The sequence below is a fragment of the Drosophila willistoni genome, chromosome 3R (assembly GCF_018902025.1).
Source record: "Drosophila willistoni isolate 14030-0811.24 chromosome 3R, UCI_dwil_1.1, whole genome shotgun sequence".
NCBI classification, from domain to species: Eukaryota; Metazoa; Arthropoda; class Insecta; order Diptera; family Drosophilidae; genus Drosophila; species Drosophila willistoni.
This window is the reverse complement of record NC_061086.1, coordinates 32,661,119-32,685,366: the sequence shown is the minus strand read 5'-3', so window position 1 is coordinate 32,685,366 and position 24,248 is coordinate 32,661,119. Positions and strand designations below refer to the sequence as shown.

Sequence of the window (24,248 nt, the reverse complement as noted above, 5' to 3'; positions counted from 1 at the left end):
TTAACAAAATATGTTAACCATAGTTTAAGTGCTTTCAAAAGTAAAACAATACAGTACAAAATTCCAAAAAAAGGAGGCCTCATTTAAAAAAGCTTTTCCCATAAAACTCACTTGGCCACAACGCATTTCGATTGCCAACAAATTGTTGGCAAAACAAAAAAAAAACAAAAGAAAATAAATATATAAAAAATGAAAATGTGCTAACAATAATTAACATTCTTTTGGTCGGTTGTTTATAATTTTGTTGCTCGGATCCGAAGCTCACCGGAAGTGGTAGAGCTTTGACTCAGTGGATTATCGACGGCGGCCATTTTACAAAAATACCAGCGGCAAAACGGATAGCTGCAAAAGGTGAGGAATAATATGCTAATAAACCAAGAGATCCCTTCTGATGGCTGATGAGTCATGAACCCTTACACCCATCCACCGATCTACCACAACTACCAAAACTGGCAACACTTGCAGTGCTCACAATACAAAAAAAAAAAAACAAGAAACCAACTTAAATGAACAATAAGCAAAGAACAAGTATGAAATTCAATGCGAATAGTTGTAGGCGCTGAAAAAAGCATTTGAAAAACATGTGTATGGCAAAACAAAGAATCCGAAACCCTAAGTATCGTCAACGTCATCGAGGCCATGTCACCGTCACCGTCATCGTCACCATCACCGTCAACGTCCTCGGTAGTCGGTCCTCAGGGCTCAGTCTCTTATTCTCATTCTCATTCTCATTCCCCATTCTGTAATACGAGTCTTCAGCAAACCAGGCAACAACGGCCTGCTTTTGTGCCGTAAACGACGAAGAATCAGAAATTATTGTTTAGCAACAATAATAAAAAGGCAACAACAATAAAACAAAATAAAAAGCATTACCCTAACCCCGAAAAAAACCCATAAACTGTAACGCCCGACTGCCAAATGCAAATATTAAAAAACAAACCAAAACCAAATACGTACGAGAACCAACCAACAAACATTTAATATTAATGAAAAAAAAGGGAAAAGCAGCAAATCGAATTGCACTTAAAAGAAACATCAGACCACAAAACATCATGATCGTGTGGCTCTGGTCATCGAACAGAGAGTTCTCTAAAGATATCATCGCTTGCAGTCTTCCCATAAAAATATTCAAATTTCGTTATTCGGAGAAGAAATATCACCTAAAATTGAAATAATCAAGTTTATAAAAATATGCCTGTTGAAAATGATTCATGTTATCTAAACAAGTTGATTACAAATTTGAAAGATATCCAAGAGTTTGTATAATAAACATTTGAATGGAATATCCCTTTTATATTATATTTTTTTTTGAAGAATTATAGATAAGAACTCACAATATCAGATTTAAAACCGTAGCTTACACGGCTTTTTAATTCAAGTTCACATATTTGAATATGATTTTCACAAGACTTTTTGATGTCTATTTATGCAATTAAATACAAAAAACAAACAAATTTTTTGGAGTGCATAATATAAAACGAGTCAGAAAGCTTTCCAAAACTTCCGAACTTATAAAATGAATTGGATCAGGATTGGGATTCTGTTGAAAATGTTTCTGAATAGTATGCAATCTGAATGAAATCTGAATGAAACCTGGTCTAAAAGGTAACATTTTTTGCTCTTTGCTGGTGATTGGCGCTTTGTAGTTTTGTAGGTCCTATTTATTTTGAAAGCCCTGGAATAGCATCTTTGCGTTTTCCTCCATAAGTCACTGCATATTCATCCTTTGTAGCACCAATACTATGTCATCTATAACGAAGCTTGTCTTACATAAAATTTTTATAAAGAACGAACTTGATGAAACAATTTTGATCCTAAACAATAAGGTAAAGAATTTATATTAAAGTCAAAAAGAAAGGGTTGATTTATAAGAATTAATGGGCAAGTGATTCCATTCCAAGTATAGTATCTAATATACATATTTGCAAAAGTATATATCCAAAACTATTTGTCTTATGTCCTTGCTATGTGTAAATATATTGAATGATCATTTGAATAGGAGAAAGTTGTGGGAGCAACAATTAAAAGTCCAAGACGTCTGCTTTTCAGCATGTTTAAAGTGTGTGAAAAGGCAATATCCACTAGAGAAACATATATTCATATAAACACATATATATATGTGTGTATTTGTATGTGTATACCTACCATGAAAATAAGCCAAGTTTAATGTAGAATATGCAAATTGCGCATAACTAATTTGCATTTATGACAACGTCAAGAAAAGCAAAACTGAACAGAAAAAAAAAAATAATAATAATAACTAATAATCCGGCGAGTAAGGAGACGGGGGAAACCGAAAAGCGACAACAAACGCGACGATGTTGAAGATATGCGAGAAATTTACTATAATACTTCCAGGAAGGCAAAAAGAGAGTGCCGACCCAAGGCAAAACAAATGTTGGGCTTTGGATATATTTACATATACATATGTATATATACAAATATATATATATATAGTTGAGAATGCGTTGCGTTGGGCCAGCGGAAAGAAGTGACCATGACGACAACGAAGGTGTCGCGAGCCAAGCAAATTAGCGGCTGTGTCCAATTTGAAAACGAGCCACGAGACGAGCCACAAGAGGATGTTGTAGGATTGAAAGGGGTTATAGGGAGTAGACACTCCATGCCTGTGTGTGTGCGTGTGTATCCATGGTTATGTGTGTGTGTGTGTGTATCTGTGTCGCCTTGTCACGTGAAATCAAATCAGGCATCACAATTTCATGCTCAATCGCCAATGTAATTGAGCCGCACAGCCGTCTCACTCTTCATCTTCAACTCTCCTAGTGCTCCTTTAAGTAACCCCAGGTTATTGCCGCCACTATGTCTGCCACAAATCCAATTGGTTTACTCATAGAGAGAGAGAGAGAGAGAGATTGATCAGAGGGGTTTTCCGGTTGTGGAAAAACATCAGCTTCCGTGTAAATTGAGAGGCAGGCAAGAGGAGCCACGGGTCAGTCGAGCATGAAATGCAGCTGGAGCACCTAATACTTCAACTATTAATAAACCAGCATTCAATGCACACTTCTTACTTAATTTTTATATATGCACTATATATATGTATATTTCATTTTAACATCTATTTGTTTATGAGTTAATTTATGCGTTAGCACGACTCCTTTGCACACGTCACCGACTCACCGTGTGGCACACATTTAGAGAAGTTTGTTGTGTTTTATTTCTCTCAGTTTGTCCTTGGCTGGTCCTCTGCCCATTGTTTGGATCACGTACCCCGTTCAAATCTCCAATATCGAATTTGTTCGATCTCAACAACAAGCAGCAACTATGTTTCGAAAAAATGAGCAATAACACAAACAGCTCCTGACTGTGGTTATCCTTTGTGTGCTGCTGTGTGTGTGTGTGTGTTAGTGTGAGTGAGTGAGTGTCTTCGCTTTCGTCCTGGTCGTCCTGGCATCGGATAGCAATGCCCGCATGCACGTTTCATATTCTTGTATCTGTATCTTTGGCGTTTAGAACTTGTAAGTTCTTTTTTTTTTATTGTCAAGAAAAAGGGTTCAAAATTTTTGTGTGGAAAATATGGGATTCTTTGTGTCCAATATGATGTGTGCATATTTTATGATCGAATGTCCTTAGATGTCTGTCTTAGATATCAAAATCTTGATTTTCATGCATGTATGTAAGTAGATGCATGGGAAAGTTGGTCATGTAAAGAAATTTCCTTTTAATTTAGTACAAAAAAATCAAAACCTTGTAATATAATTACAAAGAATGCTAAGAAAAGATGTAAAGAAAACTACTGGTTGTCCGAATTTATAATTTTAGTTCATAATTACTTGGCATACATAGAGAAAATGCAAAGAATTTGTATTATTCTATCTTTAAATAACAATACTAAAGTATTTTTTATAAAATAATTCACTTAGATTAGAAAATATTTAATGTTAAACATCGCAAATTGGCTTCTAGTCACGTTCGAATTGCAAAACAACAAAAATCTCATGTCGAACAGAATTTGAGTTAGGTTTTTTCGTTAAATACCCACTGAGCAATTTATAAAATTTCTGATTGTGTATGAATCTTTTACGAATCCTTATTCTGATCAAAATAGTCATTATCCACATTGAAGTAGATAGCTCCTTGATCGGAAGAAAATGGTATCCTAGCCACGATTTCTCTTGATGAGTTGCTATTGATCTCTTATTATAATCAGTTTTAACTTCGTCTAAATTCATATTCGATAGTCTTACATTTTGTTATTGTAGTTAATGTAAAGGACTAAATGATAGATACATTCTTGTGTTTTCTTTTAATCAACTATGAAAATAATTATTCGTTACTCAATAGATAAGCTCAAAAATGAATCATCAAGATGAATTTTGTGAAAACAATTTTCCAAATGATGGGATAATATGTCCCTTGGAAAATATTTACTAAATTTTTTGATACATTACAATTACATAGTCAAATATCTTTGAATTGCGTTTTATAAATACATACATCTATATATATACATGTACATATTTAAAAATGTTTTGCTCTATGTCAAAACTCATCTGGATCACAAAATATTTACAGTTTTTGTGGCTATTAGACGCCTTTTTTCCTTTCAAAAAGTGTTCTTTAATATTAAAATTTCTTTAAAATTACAACAGTAAAAAAATCATTTGATAACGACCTATTTATTTTCGTTAACAAGCCTTAACATTTTTGTAATTTGTTAGAACAAGAAATTTATATATTCTTGAATTTACCAGCAACGTTAAAATGAATCGTTGTGAATAGTCTTTAGAGGGTTTTTTTAATGTTTTGTAACAGAATAATTGGTTAGTCAAGTTACCAATTAAAGGAGTATTACATAAACACTTTTTATAATAACCAGAAAATCAAAATGATTACTTATGTATATTAAAAGTTGAAGACAATAAACTCAACTTGCCTCAACTCTTTAAAAACGAAAATGGCCCAAAAATATTATAATCAGCAACTATATTCTAGTAGGTATGAAATTCTCTGTTATCTAAACCGAATTAAATAATATAGAAACATATTACTTTATCTATTGGGATGGGATGTTATCTTTTGCAGTCATTCAACGAATGGCGCCAAGTTGTGTGATTCACACCTTTTAATGCAGATAAAGCCATTAAACGTAATCTGTTTGCTGGGTATATAAAAAAGAATATTTTAAATTTTTGCACGTTATACAATGATTACAAGAACAACAGCAATTGTATCTAGTATGGAGAGCCAGAAATTACAACAACAGCAACAACAACAGCAACTACATCCAATGCACAGCTGAGGGGCAACATTTCTGCAGCGCGTGCAAGAAAATATGAACGTCATATGCGATTAGCTCATCGACAAAATAAAAAAAAATGGAAAAGAAAGAAGTACAAACAAAAACAAATGGAAAAAAGAAGAACAAGAGAGCTCCAAAATAATAAAAAATAAAAAAAAAAGACAAGCCAAAAACATTGTAAGAGTCACAGAGCCAAAGCCAGCTGGTGAATAAAAGTCGATATTGTTATAACATATCGACAACACGTGCCCCACCAACACCAACACAAACACCAACACAACTGAGGCAACTGACAAAAGATGCCAAAAGCGTGATCGGCCATAAGTCCGATCGATGAATGAATGAATCGCGTAAAACGGTTGTCCAAAGTGTGCCAACTGTCTAAAAAGTAAACTAAAAGCCATGGATCAAAATAAACTTTAAACAAAACGTACTGGGAATACCCTCGCCAAGCCAATATGTATCAAATTTCAAACTCACAATGACAGCTACAAAATCCAAAATTTAGCTATAATAATATCTTCTCAAAACTTTTTAAATTTTGATATTTAAGAACGTTTTTTCCTGCAATTGTAGATTTCCCACATTAAACTAAGCAAAATTATGTGTATATAGATATAGGATTCTGATTTTAGACTTTAATGTCTTCTGATATGTATGTATATGGAATAAGTAACTAAAAACTATCAATTGAAGTCTATTTTTAAAGACAATTTAGTTGTCGAATTGTGTCAAAAGTCATAGTTAAACTTTGTTACTCTCTGAGTAAGTGTATATAGACAAACAATTATCAAAAAATTGCTGATCTAAGCATTGTTATTTATATACAAGAAAGTTACATATAACTTATATAAAGAGTTTTAGTTCTGAATCAGGGGTCAACTATTAGCGGGGTCGCCTTCTACTTCTGCTTGGGTCAGCATGGTCCGCGAAGAAAGTCAAAAGAAAGCGGCCAATTCGGTGAAATGCAAATGCAATTTTATGCCAACGAAGCAAAAGTCATGGCCGGCTGGCATCAACACATATGACATTGTCCGCAACGAAGGCGACATTGGAAACGTAGGCAACCAGCAGCAGCAGAAGCACCAACAGCAACCAACAGCAACCAACAGCAGCAACACTATCAACAGCAGCAGCAGCTACGATACCCCCTTCCAGTTCAAGCCAATCAAATTAAAAGTAAAACAAAGCCGAACTAAAGCAGAACAACGAGCCCAGTGCCAGAGCCCTGAGTTGGGAGCTGGGAGCTCTTGACAGCGATTTAGTTGCGGTCAGCTTTAGAACCGAGTCGGTGACGGCGCGACCAGTGCAACCAGTGACCGATCAAGCGCAAAAGTTGTCGCGTTTTATGTGGGCATAATTTACGATTTATCGCGGACGGAATTGCAACTTTTCATCTTCGATGCAGCATCCAGCAACAACAATATCCACAATAACAACAACAACAACTTGCTTATGAGATGGATCCAAAAAGTAATAATTAATCGACGTCAGTGAACAAGAAATTTATCCAGTAGCCAAGGCTACTTGCAGCTGCATTGCAGTCTGTCCAGTCTATGTTTGTTTTTACAATGTCTCGGGATTCTTGGTTTTCGTTTTCGTTTTGGTTTTGGTTTTGGTTGTTTTTTTTTTTTTTTTGTTCGTTGCTGTTTGCATACGGTAGCCCCCAAAATGATTTGTTTTGTCTGCCCCGACAGCATCAGCAGCAGCAGCAGCAGCAGCAGCAGCAGCAGTGGAGCAGGAGTAGAAGCAGGAGTAGGAATATCCAACAATCCAATATGGAGTATGGGAGTATGGAAGGGGCTAGGGAGGGAAGATTGGTCTAACGGCCACGTTTTGTGGTCGTGGATTTTGTGTTGGTGTTAGTGTTCTTGATGTTCTTGTGACAAAGTGAATATATTTTTTTTAAGTGTGACTGAAAAATATTGAATTACATTTTCATTTGTAAAATGTGGCAAATGACAAATCAACATTAAATATTTAAATGGAAAATGACTTGTAAAATATGTGACAAACATTTTTAAGTGTTATTTGAAATGAATACCATAATTGGTCAGATCTGTGGAATTAATTGACTATATTAGCCATGAAGAACAAAATATTAATCATTATAATCAAAGAAAATGGATGGTGAAACTTTCAAATACGATATAGGTTGTTTTAAATCTATTATAGGGGTTTCGCCTTTAAAAACCAATGGACAGAGTATGAAAAGATCCAATTTTGAAACATTTTTATCGATTTGGTGCCAAACTTAATTGGTTTGAAATAATTTAAAACTCCTATTAAACTTAAAAAAAGCATATAATTGAAATGAATAACTTTCAAACACATTTGATACTTATGAGGTCTCAAAAATAATCATAATGCTATATCATAATGCTCTATGTATTCATTGATGTTTTCTGATGTATTTAAGATTATGAAAATACATACATATGTCTTGGTTCTATGTCAGATTGAGAGAAAGAAAAAGTCCTGTCCGGCTAAATCTAGGTTTAATATAGAACTTATCTACATACATACGTTTTGATTTCCATATAACACCATTTTTTAGCCGTGTAATGTGTCCTTCCTTAGACTCTTTTCTTATAAAGCTAAACGATCCAAATAAATTGCCGTCTAACCATAATTTTAGGCATAAAAACTTGGGACTTTTTTAATTGAAACCGTAAAAATGTCTATTAAATTTAATATACTTTGTCAAGCATTTATAAATATTTGCTGATTTCCTGGAGATAACTTTCAAATGGATACGTTTTTGGTTTTGTTTCGAGTTCTTGTTGTTGTTTGTATTTATTAACCCATTTGGTTAACGTAAAGAAATGCATTAAATGGGGTAGAAAATAAAAGAAATTCTTCGCTGCTATAAAAATGTAAATAAAAATTTTAATGGTTTGTTAAGGATTTGCATTTCGTATAACAAAAATGGCGTCGAAAGTAAATACACTCACACAAAAAATGTACTGAGCTCTGACATTGAATTTTGACAAACGGAAGAGGTTTTTCTTTCTCTGTGTGGGTGCGAAGTGGGTGCGGGTGTGTGTGGAAGTGGGTGTGGGTGTGAGTGAGTGGAAAAGGGGCGATAAAAATTGAAAAAACATCATTGCCAGACCGTTAAAGGGCTGAAAGAGAAAGCTGAATAACTCGCTAATGGAGTGTAAAAGGCGCACACAAACACAAACACAAACACACTCATACAAAATACAAAATGAAACTCAAATAACAATTATTAAGGCGTTGCCAGACAAGCACACCGATATGAACACACACACACACAAAACAATTATACGGCTGTGTGTGTGGGCGGAGCGGCGGTAGACAGGCGCGATACAAATACACACACACACACACACTTATACAAACAACTGACAGCAGTTCCAGTTTGCCGTTCCAGGCCGCGCGTTTTGGCTTTGTGTATTTGTGTGTATGTGTGTGTGTGTGCGTGTTTGTGTGAGGCGATTTAAGCGCGCCGAGACAGCCAATGAGAAAATGTTGTTGCCTGCGCACTTGTATTTGTGTAATACTCTGCACACTCTTTCTCTCTCCGTCTCGTCTCCCGCTCTCGCTTGCTCTCACTGTTGTTGTTTTGCCAGAGGGTGGCCTTTGGATGTGTGTGTGTGCGTATTTGTGTGGTTGTATTTGGGAACCAGTTTTTCCCTTTTGTTAATTTTTTTTCCTTTCTTGCCTTTACACTGAACCACAACAACAACAGCTGAAGCTGGAGCAGCGCAGCCGTATTGCAATGGTCGGTGAATGAACCATGTTGCGGGCACCGTGGTACGAAACACTGAAAGAAAGTGGAAATCATCCTGAAATTAGACTAAATTTAGAACCAATCTACTTTTTCCATTGATTTTATATAATATCAAGTATTAATTAACAGGTCTTCGGTTCAAAGAAACATTTTATGGCATTTGCTTTAGAATTTCAGTCATTATTTGCTACTACTCGCTAATTTAGATTATTTTCTAGGAATCAAGGCCCTCAGAATCTTGGCAACTATCTCTTATAGCTCATCTCATGCATTTATAAGCGTCTAATCATATTTTAGACAACAGAAGATGGTTTCATCTTGATACTTTATGAACTATGCACTTTAATACATTTAACTTATAAGGGAAATCATAATTTTTGTTGTTTGATTAGGCAGATTAGCCTAGACGGTTGGTAATTTTTAAACTATAATGCTTGATCCTCTTAAATGATTTTGCATTTAAATTTGTGTTTGTAGTTTCCATGACTTTGAACCACAGTGCTTCTCCGTGCTGACAATCTTTCTAATGCTACCTGAACGGAGACACCATTTTCTTTTTACTTTGCTGGCATCCCTGTATGTTAGCTTCTGCGTTTGTGTGCGTGTGTTTCCTGTGCTCTTGTATGCATATGTAATGTTTGTGTGTGTATTTCAGGTCTGGTCTAGGATTTGATGTTTTTAAATTCTTTTGTCTCGTAAATTTTTTGATGAATGTATATGTATGTACATATCTACCTATAAAACGGGGGCTGAGATTTGTCTGGGGGCTGTTTGCTTGTCTTTGTTGCTGTCTGAGTGTGTGTGTGTGTGTTCATATGTTTATCTTTTTTGTTAGTGTGTGCGTGTTTGACTTCTAGTGAGGAAATCCGCTTAATGCTGTAATTTTGTTGCCCTGTTCAAACGAACACGTCGACTTTGATAGTGCGAGAATTTTCAGCATGCCAAATTTGAGTTAGGTATTTTTTACTATTTATTATTATTTAAAATTTAATTCTTTTAGTCTGACATATATTAATGTTAGCTAAATCAAGAAATCTTTGGGCCCATCTACATACGACCTACATACGTATACGTAATATTTTAAATTATTGTTTTAGAAATCAATATTTTTAAATGCATGTAGCTCTAGCTGGAATGTAACATTATCGACGAAAATTCATTTATTCTTAATTGTAAGAAATTATTTATTAAAAAATGATTATTGCCATACTTTCTTAAGAGAAGACTTTAAAATGGGTCTCAAAACGAGAGTTAAAACAAAAAGTCATATATATTTCATAGGGTCACATCAAAAGAATAATAATTAAATTGTGGAAAAATCTTTATTGCTACAAATATTTAAACTATAATACGTATATGAACTTATACTAAAACCAATGTCAGATGGTTTCAGATAGAAATCTGTTTCATTTTATCAAATAAAATGAAATACGTACAACTTATCAATTTCTTAAATATAGTTAAGGCAATATTTGTAGATTTTGTATAGCAAATTATTTACATCCAAACTCCAAGCTACCTAAATATCATTTTAAAAACAGGAAAATATGAATTTGATAGCACCTTTTGCTATGCATTTTATACTCGAGTTTCATTATTGATCACACATCATAAACTCTTTAAAACTGAGGCTCAAATATCTTTAAATTGTCAACACTCTGCAAGTAGGGAAAACCATATAATAGGTTGGCATTAAAGAGACTTAGCGGGATATATACAACAGATTGTGAAAAGAGGGAAAACTATAAATAATTCTGTGTCCTGATTTGTTCTAACCATTCCCCTTCGAAAAAGAACCTAAGCCAGGGACACCGCAAAAGCGGCTGCTTCTATTTTCGGATACAGAATATCAACCTTGATACTAAAGTGAAAACTGTCGTAAATTTCAAGGTAAGCAAGCAATTTGGGGGAAGAGCTATAGTTGTATGTATGTATATAGACAAGTCTATGTATATAACCAAAATAGAGTGATTAAAAATGGCCGCCTTCGTTGCATTTGAGTTTCGAGAATAATTCAATGACGTAGATATAAATTGTTTTTTTTCTTTTTTTTTTTGCTTTATTCAGAATTTGTAGTTTTCGCTTACATAAAATGAAATTGTAGCAACAATGGAATTTAAATGCGTTCTCTGCTAAGGTTGTGTTTGTGTGAGAAGAAGAGTGTATCTATATGTGTGTGTGTGTGTGTGAGTGTGTAAGGTATATATGACATAGGTATCTAATGAAACGTGATTTTCTCTTAAACGTGACTTTGTATTGATTTTTTTTCAACGCCCAAGCAACCGTTGAGGCGGTGAGGTTGTTGCATTTTGCTATTGTTGCAGTTGTTGTTGCTGTAGCTGCTGTCTTTGTTGTTGTTCTCACTTTTGTTGTTATTGTTGTCTTTAGCTGCTGCACTTTTCACTAAACGACACTATCATAAAATGTAATTTGACTACGTAACAGATTGACTTTCATATGTCAAATGACATTGATAGTTTGGAAAAATGATTAAGAAATATGACATTACAAGTAATCAGTTTTTGGTTAAGTTCAAATCATTTTTAATTGATAAACATAATGTTTTCTGTAACTGAAAATCTTTTTTTAATCAATCACAAGAGCTAAATTAGTATTATTTATTGAAAAGGAATCAACTATCAAATATTTATGTCTTAAATTACTCCCATATTTAATGGAAGCTAAGAGGAATACACATAATTAGCTCTATTCTTGTTACTCTACGCAAAAACATTAATTGAAATAAAAAATAAAATCTCCTCTCCTAAATTTGCAATATATGTTTTATTTAAAGTACTAAATTCAGAAGCAATTTAAAATAGAATGTCGATTTATGTTTTAAACAAACACCAAAGGAAAGTGTGAATATATAAAAGAATATTATCTATTCTTTTGAAAGGTCTTTTCTATTATCGCTTATCTAGAAAAACCTTGAAACTTTTAGCATTTATCAATAGTTTTTATATTAAAGAGAAGCTTGTTGAGGGAATTTTCCCAAGTCTGAATTATTTATAGATCTATAGACTTTTTACTCTCGGAGCGAAAAAGTTTAAGCTCAGATATTTTTATTTATATAGATAGAAATGTTATTCCATTTTTCTCATTTTCCAAATTCTTTTTAAATATATTGAGCATATTTTAAAATGTTGAACAATTTTTTATGAAGTGAATGAAAATATAAATTTATGATCTCCAAGTTAAAAATTTATTATATATTATTACATATTTATATAAATTAAGGATCGTGCGTCTTCTAAGAGTAATTATCTATAAGGTTTTTTTAAAACAGTTAAACATATAACGCTTAAAGTCAGTTGGAAGTCCTTTTTAGTCTAGATGGCATTGCCATCGAATTTAATAAAGTTTCTCCAAAGATTTTTCTATGTATTTTTTCAATATCTTTCATATTTGTCAGAATGTATGTATTTACTTATCTACTACTGTGTTGCATATTTACTTAGTGTTTGATGTTGCAGCCTGTTTCTCGACTATTTACCTGTGTTTCCACGTGTTTATTTGCTCAGTGTCCATCATGAAGGTGTTCCCGTTTTGTTGTTTCCCGGGTTGCCTGCTGCCGTTTTAGAGCAAATTCAAAATCAAATTCAAATTTATACTGAACATCACGTACACTGACAACTGGCCACCACCAACAACAACAGCAACAACAATGAGACACGGCATTTTGGACTGACATTGGCTCTGTTTACCAGTGACCAGGTTCAAGTCCATTGTACTCGAACTTTTTCGACTGGAAGTGATAATAAAGAGGTGTTTCTACATACATATGCATTCCATATGAATGCGTAGGTGAGGTCAGACTGTGCGCCTTTGCCAGAGTATAAAATTATGGTTATCGATTTGACCCTTGCTTGTTGCCCATTGTTGCTTGACTTGTTTGATTTGCCGGTCATAGAGGGGCTGGACCGCGTTTTCTGTATTCTGTATTGGTGTTGGTCTTGGTGAGTTTTCGATGCGGCCCAACGGCCATTTGGTTGCAAGTTTGTATTGTTGATCGATTTTACGTGATATTTTCGAGATTTTCCGTATTTATAGTTGGTCCGCTCTCGATGCTGCTGGTGTTGTTGTTGCTGCTGTTGTTTGGTGCTTCTGGCATTGTTGTAGTTGTTATTTTATTATTATTTTTATTTCATTTGAAAGTTTATTTTCGCATTTTCAACGCCTCATCGCTTTGCGTATTTGCGCTCCTTCTCTCTGTGAGTGTGTCTATGTGTTTGTATTTGTATTTGTATTTGTCCTCCTCCTCCTCCACCGCCTGCCTTATGCCTCTTGGCCCCCTTGTGCTCCATGTGTAACGTAGCCAACTGAATCGAACCGTACTGAACTGGGAGCTTGTATGTTTGTTTAACAAATACAAATAAAATATATGCATAATTATTTTTGAAAATATTGTAATGAAATTAATGATTATGACGTTGGTTCATTATGATTACGATGATTATTGGTCGCTCGATTGGTATTTGTTTATAACAGTTTTGGTTAGTTTTGCTTTGCTTTTCTCTCTCTATCTCCGTCTCCCTCTGTCTGTTTGCATTCACTTCATTGGCACTTTGAAAATTGATCTTTATTTGCCATTTGGCTAAAGGGGAGATTTGTATTTGCCTTTTTCTGGTTTTTATTCTTAGTTTCATGATTTATGAATAGTTGTGAATAATTTGTGGAGTTAATATTCAGCAAATGCATTGAGCATATACTTGTATTTGCTTTAATTCACAATTTGTGGACAGTCAGTCTGAAAATTCATTTCAATTTGCTTTTTTTTGCGACTTTGTTGAGGATTAAAAAAATATATGTAGGTACACATCAAACAATTTAAATTATAATCATTTTAGCATTGCAAAAAAAAAGAAGGAAATTGCAATAAAAGACAATAAAAAAATATATTTTAAAAATAATCAATTTAATTTCATAGGTAAATACAATTTTCAATCATTTCATTTAAATACTAAGTCTGTTTGCCTAAATTTTATATGATTTTAATTTTTTAGCTCCAACATGAAAATTTAAATGCTGAACCATTTTTTTTTATTCTTGGTATACAACAATTAAAATTTGTATTATATGCACAATTTTCAACTTTAGAATTATTGAATACGAAATTTGAGAAAAAACCTTTTTGAATGAATTGAAATATTTGCGTTGTTTTCAAAAAGTTATTTTGCCTTCCTTTCTTGGAAAATAAATTGCTATATCCATTTTCATTGTCATTTTAGAAACCCAAATTTACTTTTAAAGATATTTATAAAGAATTTTCTGAATGCTTTTATACTGGAAAATGAAAGAAACGTAAAAATTAAAGCATTAACATTTAAATATTGAAAAAACGAAGGAAAATGCCAGAAACAATTGAAAGGGAAATTCGTAATAAAAAATGGTTCCCTTGTGATCCTTTTTAAAAGAGATCGTTTACTTTAGATTTGTTCTAGCTTTAAAGTCTTTGCAGGATTTTCCAATTTGAATTTGCATTGAGGTCCCAAAGTTGTATGTAATATAAAATTTTATTTTCCCATAAATTGAATTAGGAAAAGCTACAAACTTTTGATACTGCCAAATGGTTATAATTTTGGCAGCATAAACTACCATTATGATAATCAATAGGCAATTCTTTGCATACATTAGGGGGGCTTATGAATGCCTTCGACCAAAAAATGTCACAAGAACAACAAAAACAATGACAACTGCTAGCAATTAGCGGATTTGGGCGACCAGAAAACAATGGCAAACGCCTTGTTGTTGTTGTCGTTGTTGTTGTTGTTGTTATGACCGTCGTTAGTTGTTATTGCTGGCAATTAAAAGCGTACACCCAACACCCTTACACACACACACACACCCCCGTTGCGGTTCATGCATAAAGTTTTGTTTGATAATGTTAAAGTGCCGGGCAAACAAATCAAAAAGCATATTGAAATTGGGTTAATGTTCAGTGGCAATGGGTGCCACTGACTCAGGGCTAAGGACATTGTGCTGTTGTTTGCTTTACGGGTTATAATCCGAAAATTAAGCGCGAGCTGAGCATTAAAATTTTTGCGACCCATTCGCGGGGGTTGCTCCTGCTCCCGCTCCTTCTCCTGCTCCTGCTGCTGGCCCATTCTCATCCACCGTTGACTGTTGTTTCAAGATAAAACTTCATGTGCGTTGAAAAAACAAGAACCGAGTGAGCCAAGAGCAAAAACAAAACTTCAGGGCGGAGAAGAGCGTAATTTGTTGAATTTTTCCCTTTTGTTTTTTTTTTTTTGAGCGTGAGGAGCAGGAGAAGGACCAGGAAATAGTGAACAGCGAACAGCGAACAGTGAAGCAAACATTTCTGCTCAGTGTTGAGTGTTGCCTTATCGTATGTCCTGGCCATGTTACAATGGCATATGTTACGCACATTTAAAACGTATGTTGAATTTTCCATACACCATGTATGTGTGTACAGATTCACCTGATAGCACCGACAGGACCAACACAGCATCAGGACATTTCGTTAGGTTGTGTGTGGGAATCTCTGCAACTTTCTCACACTTTGCACGCTCGACACAAGCGAAATTCCTGGCCAACAAGCTACACATGTTGGTTGGGTGGTTATCAATTGGAATCGTCCCGGAATTTCCCCGTTTCAGCGTGAGAACTGGTCAGCGGGTCCTTAGCATGTTTGACTAGACGATGACTAGGTCTATACCTGTGAGAATATGTATATGCGGATGCGGAAGCGCAGGTCCTGCAGAGCAGCGCCGCAGCCGCAACACCCACATTAGCAGAGTTGTTAGGCGAAAGGCATTGACACGATGTTCGTTAATTGCTTTATGGCTTCACAATTTCTTCTCAACTGTTTTTTTGGACTGCGTGGGAAACTTTTACTTGAGAACCAATTTACCTGTCCTTCTTCAGTCTCTGCCTCTCTCAATTCTCGACTTTTCTACATTAATTTTCTAGTTCAAGTACGATGTGAATTTGTTTGCTTATTTTCAAAACTTTTATTTTATTGGTTTTATTTTGGTGTTTGCCTTTGGCAAGATTAAGGTCAAGTTAAGTGAGTTCAAGCATGAGTTGCGTAAATCTATTCTCTTTAATATTCTTTCCCGGAATACATACGATAATGATTTTGCTTCTGCAGACAAACGGAAATAACTCATGGTTGGTTCAACCCATCATGGGAGAGTGAGTATGGGCATGTTCTTTTGCTTAACATCTTTTAAAATGCAAAGAAACTTTGGAAAATATGTAAATATATTTTTGCACCAATATATTTTCTCTAAGATTGAAGTAGGTGCTTTTTACTTGTTTCTATCTACAAAACAATTGGTGTTAATTTGCCGGGACGGTCTTAAAGAAGGGAAAGCCAGATCAAGCCAGGGTGGTAAATTCGATCATTTCTTTTTAGCAGGAAAGAAGTCTTTAAGTAAAACTTGGTGACAATTACCAGGCGAAGAGCTAAAAAAGTTATTTTAAAAAAGGCTTAACTTATATTTTTAGACAGTTTTAGTTAAGAGTTTCTTGGCCGCGGACCTCACCTGTTTCTTAGCCACATGAAAGTAGAAACAAACTTTCTGAGAAATATTTGAAATTAGAAACACATTGTATTCAAGTCTCCTGCGTTTTTTATAACATTTCCTAATGCTAACAAATATATGCATATAGTAAATACTTACATATGCATGAAATTAGAGTCAATATGCTGAGCCTGATTCATTTTGACCCACTTAGGGTTAATAAACTATCATTAGTTACCCCCAGTTCCATCTCTTTGATGTGCACACAGGACACAAATGCCATAACTCCTTGTATTATCGACCCTCCTTCGGACAATCCTTGGCATAGCCTGTAATATATCTGCCTTGTAACATTTTTGTAATATCCGCGACCAGGCAGCAAAGGAGTCCGCCTCAAAAGTCAAAGTTACAATGACAGCAAAAGTCGCGCCGGTCTGTCCATAGTTTTTGCTGCTTTGTGTGTGTGTTAGGTTGCAACAATGGGCAAACGACCTCGGTGCCGGCACTTCAGACGCGCATGTTGTCACATTTGAGTAGCGGATTAGCGACAATGCTCTTTAGGATTATGATCATTTAGCAAATCTGTTGCTCCTGTGAGTGTGTACCTCGTGAGCGTGGCGGATATGTACATACATACATACATCTATGGTTTGGCATTTCCTTTTTTTTTTTTGCTCTGTTAACTTTTGGACAAATGTCCCAATTTCATATCGGATGCATTTAATGGCGGTTTATATAAATCCATTCCTTCACTTCCATTCATTAGCCAAAACTAAAAAGAACTCCCTATGTGGATACTTTAAACTGAAGACTACGTGACCTATGTCAATAAACTTGTAATTACGTGCAAAAATTCTTTGACTGCCAATCTCTAGGTAAATGGCCAAAAATGCAACCCAAAAGACAATAAAAATAAAAGTCAGCAGGAGGCCATGGCATAGATTTTTGGCAAAACAGCGCCAAAATCACGTTCGAAACTATTTTGTCAATGAAATGATGGCACAGGATTATCCTGGCATGATATGCATATACATATATATATCTATATCTATATATTTGTGTATATTCTATGCCTGCAGCTAGGTCATTGATTTGCCCATTATATGTACAGAAAAGTCAGAGTCCTGCGGTTAACAAAGTCAACCTGTTGAGTTGAAAAGAATTAGCCAGTACACCCACACACACATACACAGACAGGCATCCTTTCCGGTTGCCATGAAAGATCAATGGGTATCACTTATTGTAAGATTGCAAAAAGTCAATTGGTCCTTTGGCAGGTAAATTCTCTCAGTCTGGCCAATGGCAGGTTGTGTTACCTTTTTCTTAACATTGAGATCAGGTAGTTGGAAAACTGTTAAAACTGCTTGGCTCTTACGAAGAGAGCTCAGTTGTAGACAGGTGATCGTCGGCAAATGACTCAGAATTGGAAATAGAAAATAGAAGAAGAAAATAGACAAAAATCTTAAATAAATATGACGAACCAACGCAAAGTGCGCAAGGATTGCTATGAAAGCAGATTGCACGGTTTGTGATTTGTTTCTTTTTTTTGTCCGAAGAGCTTCTTTTGAAGAGTTGTTGCTAATGTTTGATCTTGTGTCTTTATATTACAGATATTGCCAAAACGTGTGCCATGAAGGAGAAAAGCAAAAATGCTGCACGCACGCGACGTGAAAAGGAAAATACAGAATTCTGCGAATTGGCCAAATTATTGCCATTGCCAGCGGCAATTACATCCCAATTGGATAAGGCCTCAGTTATACGATTGACCACATCGTATTTGAAAATGCGCCAAGTGTTTCCCGATGGTAAGTTTATACAATTTTTCCTCTAGATTAATTGACGCCGTCGTCGTAGTCGTCGTCCTTGTTATTGTCGTTCAATTTGTTCGTTTGGCTTTTCATCTTCTTTTTGGAGCAAATCGTGTGAATTACAGTTTGTTCTCTTGCGGCTATGTCAAATGATGTGGAATGTTTGACAGCCACGCGACCAGCACACTCATTATGAACTGACGTTCGCGTCTCCATCTCAGCAGGACACATACATATGTATGTCCTTTGTTCCCTTTTATTTTCCACCATTTAAAGAACAAGCTTTAAAAGCCGAGAGACAGTGAGAGAGGATATTCGACTTTAAAGCATATGTTTGTCACGACAATCAGGGAAAACCACTCAACAAGAGGCAGACAATAAACAGGAGAGGCACAAACTGTCGAGTTCAACGGAGGCAGGAGGGATAAAAGTGGGATGGGATGGGTGTGTTCTCTGGGCTGGATTGGAGACGGTGATGGCAATACACACACAATGGCTGTTGGCTGTTGTTTCACTCAAAAAGCAACGAGAGCAGCGAGAGAACTCAAACTGGAAGTGGGTTGTCAGTGGGTGGTTGTCCGGGGGGGGTGTGGGCGTAAGTGTGACTGTGGGTGTGGGTGTGCGCTGAGATTTTCTGCTGACAATGGGGGTTGCACTGAACTCGTCCTGCTCTTGGTCCTGGTGTCGTTTCATTGTGGCAGGCGTTTTTGTGCTTTTCTTTTTGCTGGCTTTATTGAAATAATTATTTTAATAATAGGCAACAAACAACAACAGCAGCAGCAACAACAACAACAAGCCAAGGAATAGGAAGCAACAACAATACATGAAACAAATTTGGTGTGGGACAATGGCTGGTGCTGGGCTGAAGCGGGCTGTGAATGGGCCACCTACAGTGCTGATGACTTTAATTGGGAATAATATTTAGACGTCACCAGTGGCAGCAAGTAGGGCGTGTGTCGTGTCTTGTGGGTTTTTCTTTCTCTTTTTTCCGTTCTTTGTGGGTCTCTGTGATCAACTCATCGGGATGCCATTGTGTGCTTGTTTAGTTGATAGCTTGACGGACTATAAAGACGCCTATGGCCTGTCCCTGAGAGACTGTGAGAACTTTGCGAATTAAGAAATATTGACTGGAAACTGATTACAAGCTGAACGTGAGCTTCATTTGTCATTTATTTATAACCAAGCCATCGAAATTTTGGATGTTGGAAAAATATTTGAATTTAGTTTTTGATCATGAAGATTGTAAAGCATCAAAACTTGAAGTTTTTTATTTAATTTCGACTTCTTGAATCCAAATAGAAAGGTTTTTAGTTATGTGAAAACTTTGGGAATTTCTTATCATATGAAGAAATATTGAATATCATATTGAAGAAACTTAAACCTAGAAAACATTAAGAATTTACCATTTAAATTGTTAAAAGTTCAACTGACTGAATGTTTACTTATATTTTTTCTTGACTTTTCTTTCATTTGCAGGACTGGGCGAAGCCTGGGGCTCCTCACCGGCCATGCAGCGAGGCGCAACCATCAAAGAGTTGGGCTCACATTTACTGCAAACGCTGGACGGCTTCATCTTTGTGGTGGCACCCGATGGCAAAATCATGTACATCTCAGAGACAGCCTCCGTGCACTTGGGTCTTAGTCAGGTGGGTACACAACTTTCTGTTCTCCCTCCTCCTTCTCCTCGTGTGCCCCTTTTCAGTACATGTATCTGTCTCTGTGTCTCTCCTCTCAATTTTTCCTGATTTATGCGCATAAATTGTCGACAACTCTGACGATGTCCTTTTGTGTCCGGGCGGGCCACTTGCATTTGCAAGTTAAGATGGTGTAGAAGTGGTTGTCGGGTTGGCCACGATGAAGTGGGTTGGGGTGTTCTTGCATCAAAAGGCAAATGGTTGAAAATTTGCATTGCCTGGGAACACTAATTGGCACTTTGATTCTAATTTGGTTACGGTCTATTGCAGGTGGAACTGACAGGCAACTCCATATTCGAGTATATACACAGTTATGATCAGGATGAGATGAATGCCATATTGTCGCTGCATCCGCACATGCATCAGCATCCAGTGAGTAGAAATTCATTAGCAGTTCTGACGACTTTGGCATACCATTTGCTCAAATGTCTTCCTCTTTTTCTCTATATTTCTCACTCTTGCTCGCTCGCTATCGATCTCGATTTCGAATTCCTTGTCTCTTTCTTTATCTATTACCTCACAATATCATACTCACGCCACAGGCTGCCTTTATCAACTCCCTACAGCTCGCCCAAACACACACGCCCATTGGCAGTCCGAATGGTGTACAGCATCCGACAACCTATGGCCACGATCGTGGCTCTCACACCATTGAAATCGAGAAGACCTTCTTCCTGCGCATGAAGTGTGTATTGGCCAAGCGAAATGCTGGTCTAACCACTTCTGGTTTTAAGGTGAGTTCTTAGTCTCTTTTATGTTTAGTTTCTTGTTATTAATATGTATATTCTTTTAGGTGATACACTGCTCTGGCTATCTGAAGGCTCGCATTTATCCCGACTGCGGCGATGGCCAAGGTAGTTTAATACAAAATCTTGGTCTTGTAGCTGTCGGTCACTCGCTGCCCTCATCTGCCATTACGGAAATCAAACTCCATCAAAATATGTTTATGTTTCGAGCCAAATTGGATATGAAATTGATATTCTTCGATGCACGGTAAGTAACTACAACTATAAATTAAGTTTGGATCAGTTCAATTGAGAACAGACTCAGATTATAGACAACTTTGTGAATCATTTCAATTTCACTTGTCTCAGTAATGTGATAAGTGGTCACTTTTTGGTGATTTTTAATTGAATATGTTTAACTTTTGTTAGAGGGTTTCATAATATCGAATGCCTTTTAAGTATCTACTTGTATTTTCTTACATTTTCTTGTCGGTACATTCAAAACTAAACAAATATTTAAACGGGCTCTTCTCGTTAACACCCTCTCTCTCTATTGGAAAAATGTTAAAAAATCGTATTCTGTAACTTTCCCTCCCCAAAAAAAAACATGATTTTGGCCAAGAATGATAAAAAAACAAAGAAAATACAATGGAAGGAACATAACAGAACAGAACAGAAAAGAAAAGAAAGGAAAACAAATCATTTCCCTCTTGAGCCCATGATTTTGCTTTTGTGTCTGTGTATGAGAATGAGAATGAGGGGGAGGAGGAGGGGGAGGCCGGCGGCATTGCTATGTATAGTAAGTGTAAGTGCCTCCCAGTCCACCAAAACCAGCAAACCAGCAAACCAGCCCACTTTGTCTGACATTATTGTCACTCAATTACCCTCATGATGTTGCCACGACGCGACAACGACAGCAACGACGACATCATATTGTCATCTCATTCTTGCCCCCTTTTTTGTGGTGCCATCGAAACAACCCCAAATGTGGCAGGATATCAGGCAACCTAACCACCCTTTTTTGGGCTGTTCTGTTCATATGTTTTTTCTACATAATTGAATTGGAGTTGACGGCCTAAAAAATACACCAATGCTAAATTTCTTGTGTAAATAAGCGAAACTTGAACCGTCAATTTGTTTATTTACTTGCAGCGTATCGCAGCTAACCGGCTACGAGCCACAGGACCTTATCGAGAAGACACTGTATCAGTATATCCATGCCGCCGATATAATGGCCATGCGTTGCTCCCATCAAATCCGTAAGAAAACAACAACCAAAAGCCGACCTTGTGCGTGTTTAAGCTCTACTAACACTTCATTTCTTCCCCCCTCTCTCTGTTCTCTCTGTTTAGTGCTGTACAAAGGACAAGTTACCACCAAATACTATCGCTTCCTTACCAAAGGTGGAGGCTGGGTTTGGGTGCAATCCTATGCCACATTGGTGCACAATTCCCGCTCATCGCGGGAAGTCTTCATTGTGAGTGTTAACTATGTGCTTAGTGAACGAGAGGTTAAAGACTTGGTGCTGAACGAGATTCAGACGGGAGTGGTGAAACGTGAACCCATCTCACCGGCAGCCCAGGCAGCAGCGGCGGCGGCAGCGGCAGCAGCATCCTGTGCGGGAGTATCCTCAGTTGGTCAGCCAGCTCCCAGTACGCCGGTCAGTTTGGCATTGAGTGCCAGCCCCAAATTGGATCCATATTTTGAGCCAGAATTGCCACCGTTAGGAGTGCAGCAGCCTCATCCGCCAAATCCTGTGACTCCTGTGCCAGCAAATGCCAATAATACGAACAACAATGGCGTGTGGCATCATCAACAGTTGCAGCAGCAGCAGCAGCAGCAACAGCAACAACAGCAGCAAGGAGCCAGCATGGAACACGATAACCTGAGCTATACACAGCTTTATCCGCCATTAAACGATCTGGTGGTCAGTTCGAGTAGCAGCGTGGGCGGTGGAACAGCCTCCAGTGCGGGAGGTGGTTCCACAGCCTCTGCGTCATCATCCGGTGTTTACTCTACAGAAATGCAATATCCGGATACCACAACGGGCTCACTTTATTACAATAATAACAATAATCATTATTACTATGATTATGACTCCACAGTGGATATGGCCACATCGATGATACGTCCATTTTCGGCCAACTCGAATAGTTGTTCGAGCAGTTCGGAGAGTGAGCGTCAATTGTCCACGGGCAATGCATCGATAGTGAATGGCACATCGCCATCGCAGACAACCTACAGCGATCTTAGTCACAATTTCGAGATGAGCTATTTCTCGGACAACAGTTCGCAGCAGCAGCAACAACACCAGCAGCAACATCTCTTGGAGCAGCAACATTTGCAATATCAACATCAGCAGCAATATGCATTGCCCCATCAGCAACAAGTGGCCGGGCATCAGCAGCAACCACAGCAACAGCAACAGCAGCAACAACAGCAGCAGCAGCAACGAGTTGTCAGCGATTTTGCAGAGAGTTTTAAGAGTGTTAATGCTGCTGCGGCAGCTGCTGCTGTTGCTGCCACACCACATTATACTAGCGTCATTGTGGAGCCGCAACATTATATACCCAACGATTTTGTGCATTAGCAGCGGCTGCATGTTGTTGTTCTTGTTGTTTCTAAAACTCAATTCAAACAAATTGTTGTTGCAATGTTATCGATCTATCGAGTTTATCAAATATTGTATGATTCATATATGCATTATGCGTCCGCTCTCTGAGTTCACAGTTCCCAATTGTAATATGTGGCTGAGCCACAAAAATCACAAAAAAACCTAAGCAAAATCTACAAATTTATACCAGAATAACACAAAAACCGCAAAATCTATTACTGGTTAAATCTAATTCTTATTTATTGAACTTTCATCTTATTTCTTGGCTTTCGATCGTTCATGACGCAAATGGAAAATTCGTTGTTAACAAATGCAGAAAATACAAATTTTACTTATAAGTCATAGGCTATAAAATGTTCATACAAAACAAAGAAAAGAAATTGGTACTAACTTAATATATAATTGCACATAATTTAACGTATAAATAAAAATACATACATGTACTTATAGACTATATTAATAATCACGCGATATATATAAATATATATACATGACTATATATACTTATGTTTATGTACATATATATATAATATGCAATAATTTTTGTAAATATTGCAAGATCCCCGCTCACTATTGCAAAATATCGAGAATACGATGATCTTCATAAGTCAAGTAAATAATTGTAAATGTAAAAATAATTATAATTTTCTAATTTGCATAAACAAATTATTATGTGGGTGAACAATAAACCAAAAAAAAAAACTAAATTAACAATTTTATGATATGCACTCGTCAAATGGCCTGGAAACTTTTAGGACAAATCGATAAAAAATGAGTATTAATGTCGTTTAAGTCTCCATTTGGGATAAATGTTTGAAGTTAATAGGTTTTCGTTCTTTTGTAAGCTGCCATCAGTTCGTTTACATGGTAACATTATGTATTTTGAATTTTCCGCCAAAC

At 36.4% G+C, this 24,248-nt stretch overlaps 1 protein-coding gene across 4 annotated transcripts; it reads left to right on the top strand.

Moving 5' to 3' along the window:
• Positions 1-199: 199 nt before the first annotated feature.
• LOC6649633 (protein single-minded) lies at positions 200-23,833 on the top strand. 4 transcript variants are annotated; one of them, XM_023179726.2, is made up of 8 exons: positions 200-351; positions 18,118-18,312; positions 19,792-19,961; positions 20,280-20,381; positions 20,552-20,743; positions 20,803-21,002; positions 21,887-21,993; positions 22,087-23,833. In XM_023179726.2, the coding sequence occupies exons 2-8, from the start codon at positions 18,138-18,140 to the stop codon at positions 23,322-23,324; spliced, it is 2,184 nt and encodes a 727-aa protein (XP_023035494.1). In that variant the 5' UTR covers positions 200-351; positions 18,118-18,137; the 3' UTR covers positions 23,325-23,833. The 4 variants fall into 4 exon arrangements, with proteins under 4 accessions (XP_023035494.1, XP_023035493.1, XP_046865236.1 ...); XM_023179725.2 differs by lacking the exon at positions 200-351 and adding an exon at positions 6,539-6,733; XM_047009280.1 differs by lacking the exon at positions 200-351 and adding an exon at positions 17,910-18,031.
• The last annotated feature ends 415 nt before the right edge of the window (positions 23,834-24,248 follow it).

Excerpts from the sequence above, each read along its gene's own strand:
- LOC6649633 (XM_047009280.1), top strand. The coding sequence starts at position 17,980 with ATGACGAACCAACGCAAAGTGCGCAAGGATTGCTATGAAAGCAGATTG. Across the intron at positions 20,744-20,802 it reads TAACCACTTCTGGTTTTAAG|GTGATACACTGCTCTGGCTA; the intron begins GTGAGTTCTTAG and ends ATATTCTTTTAG. Across the intron at positions 21,003-21,886 it reads TTGATATTCTTCGATGCACG|CGTATCGCAGCTAACCGGCT; the intron begins GTAAGTAACTAC and ends ATTTACTTGCAG.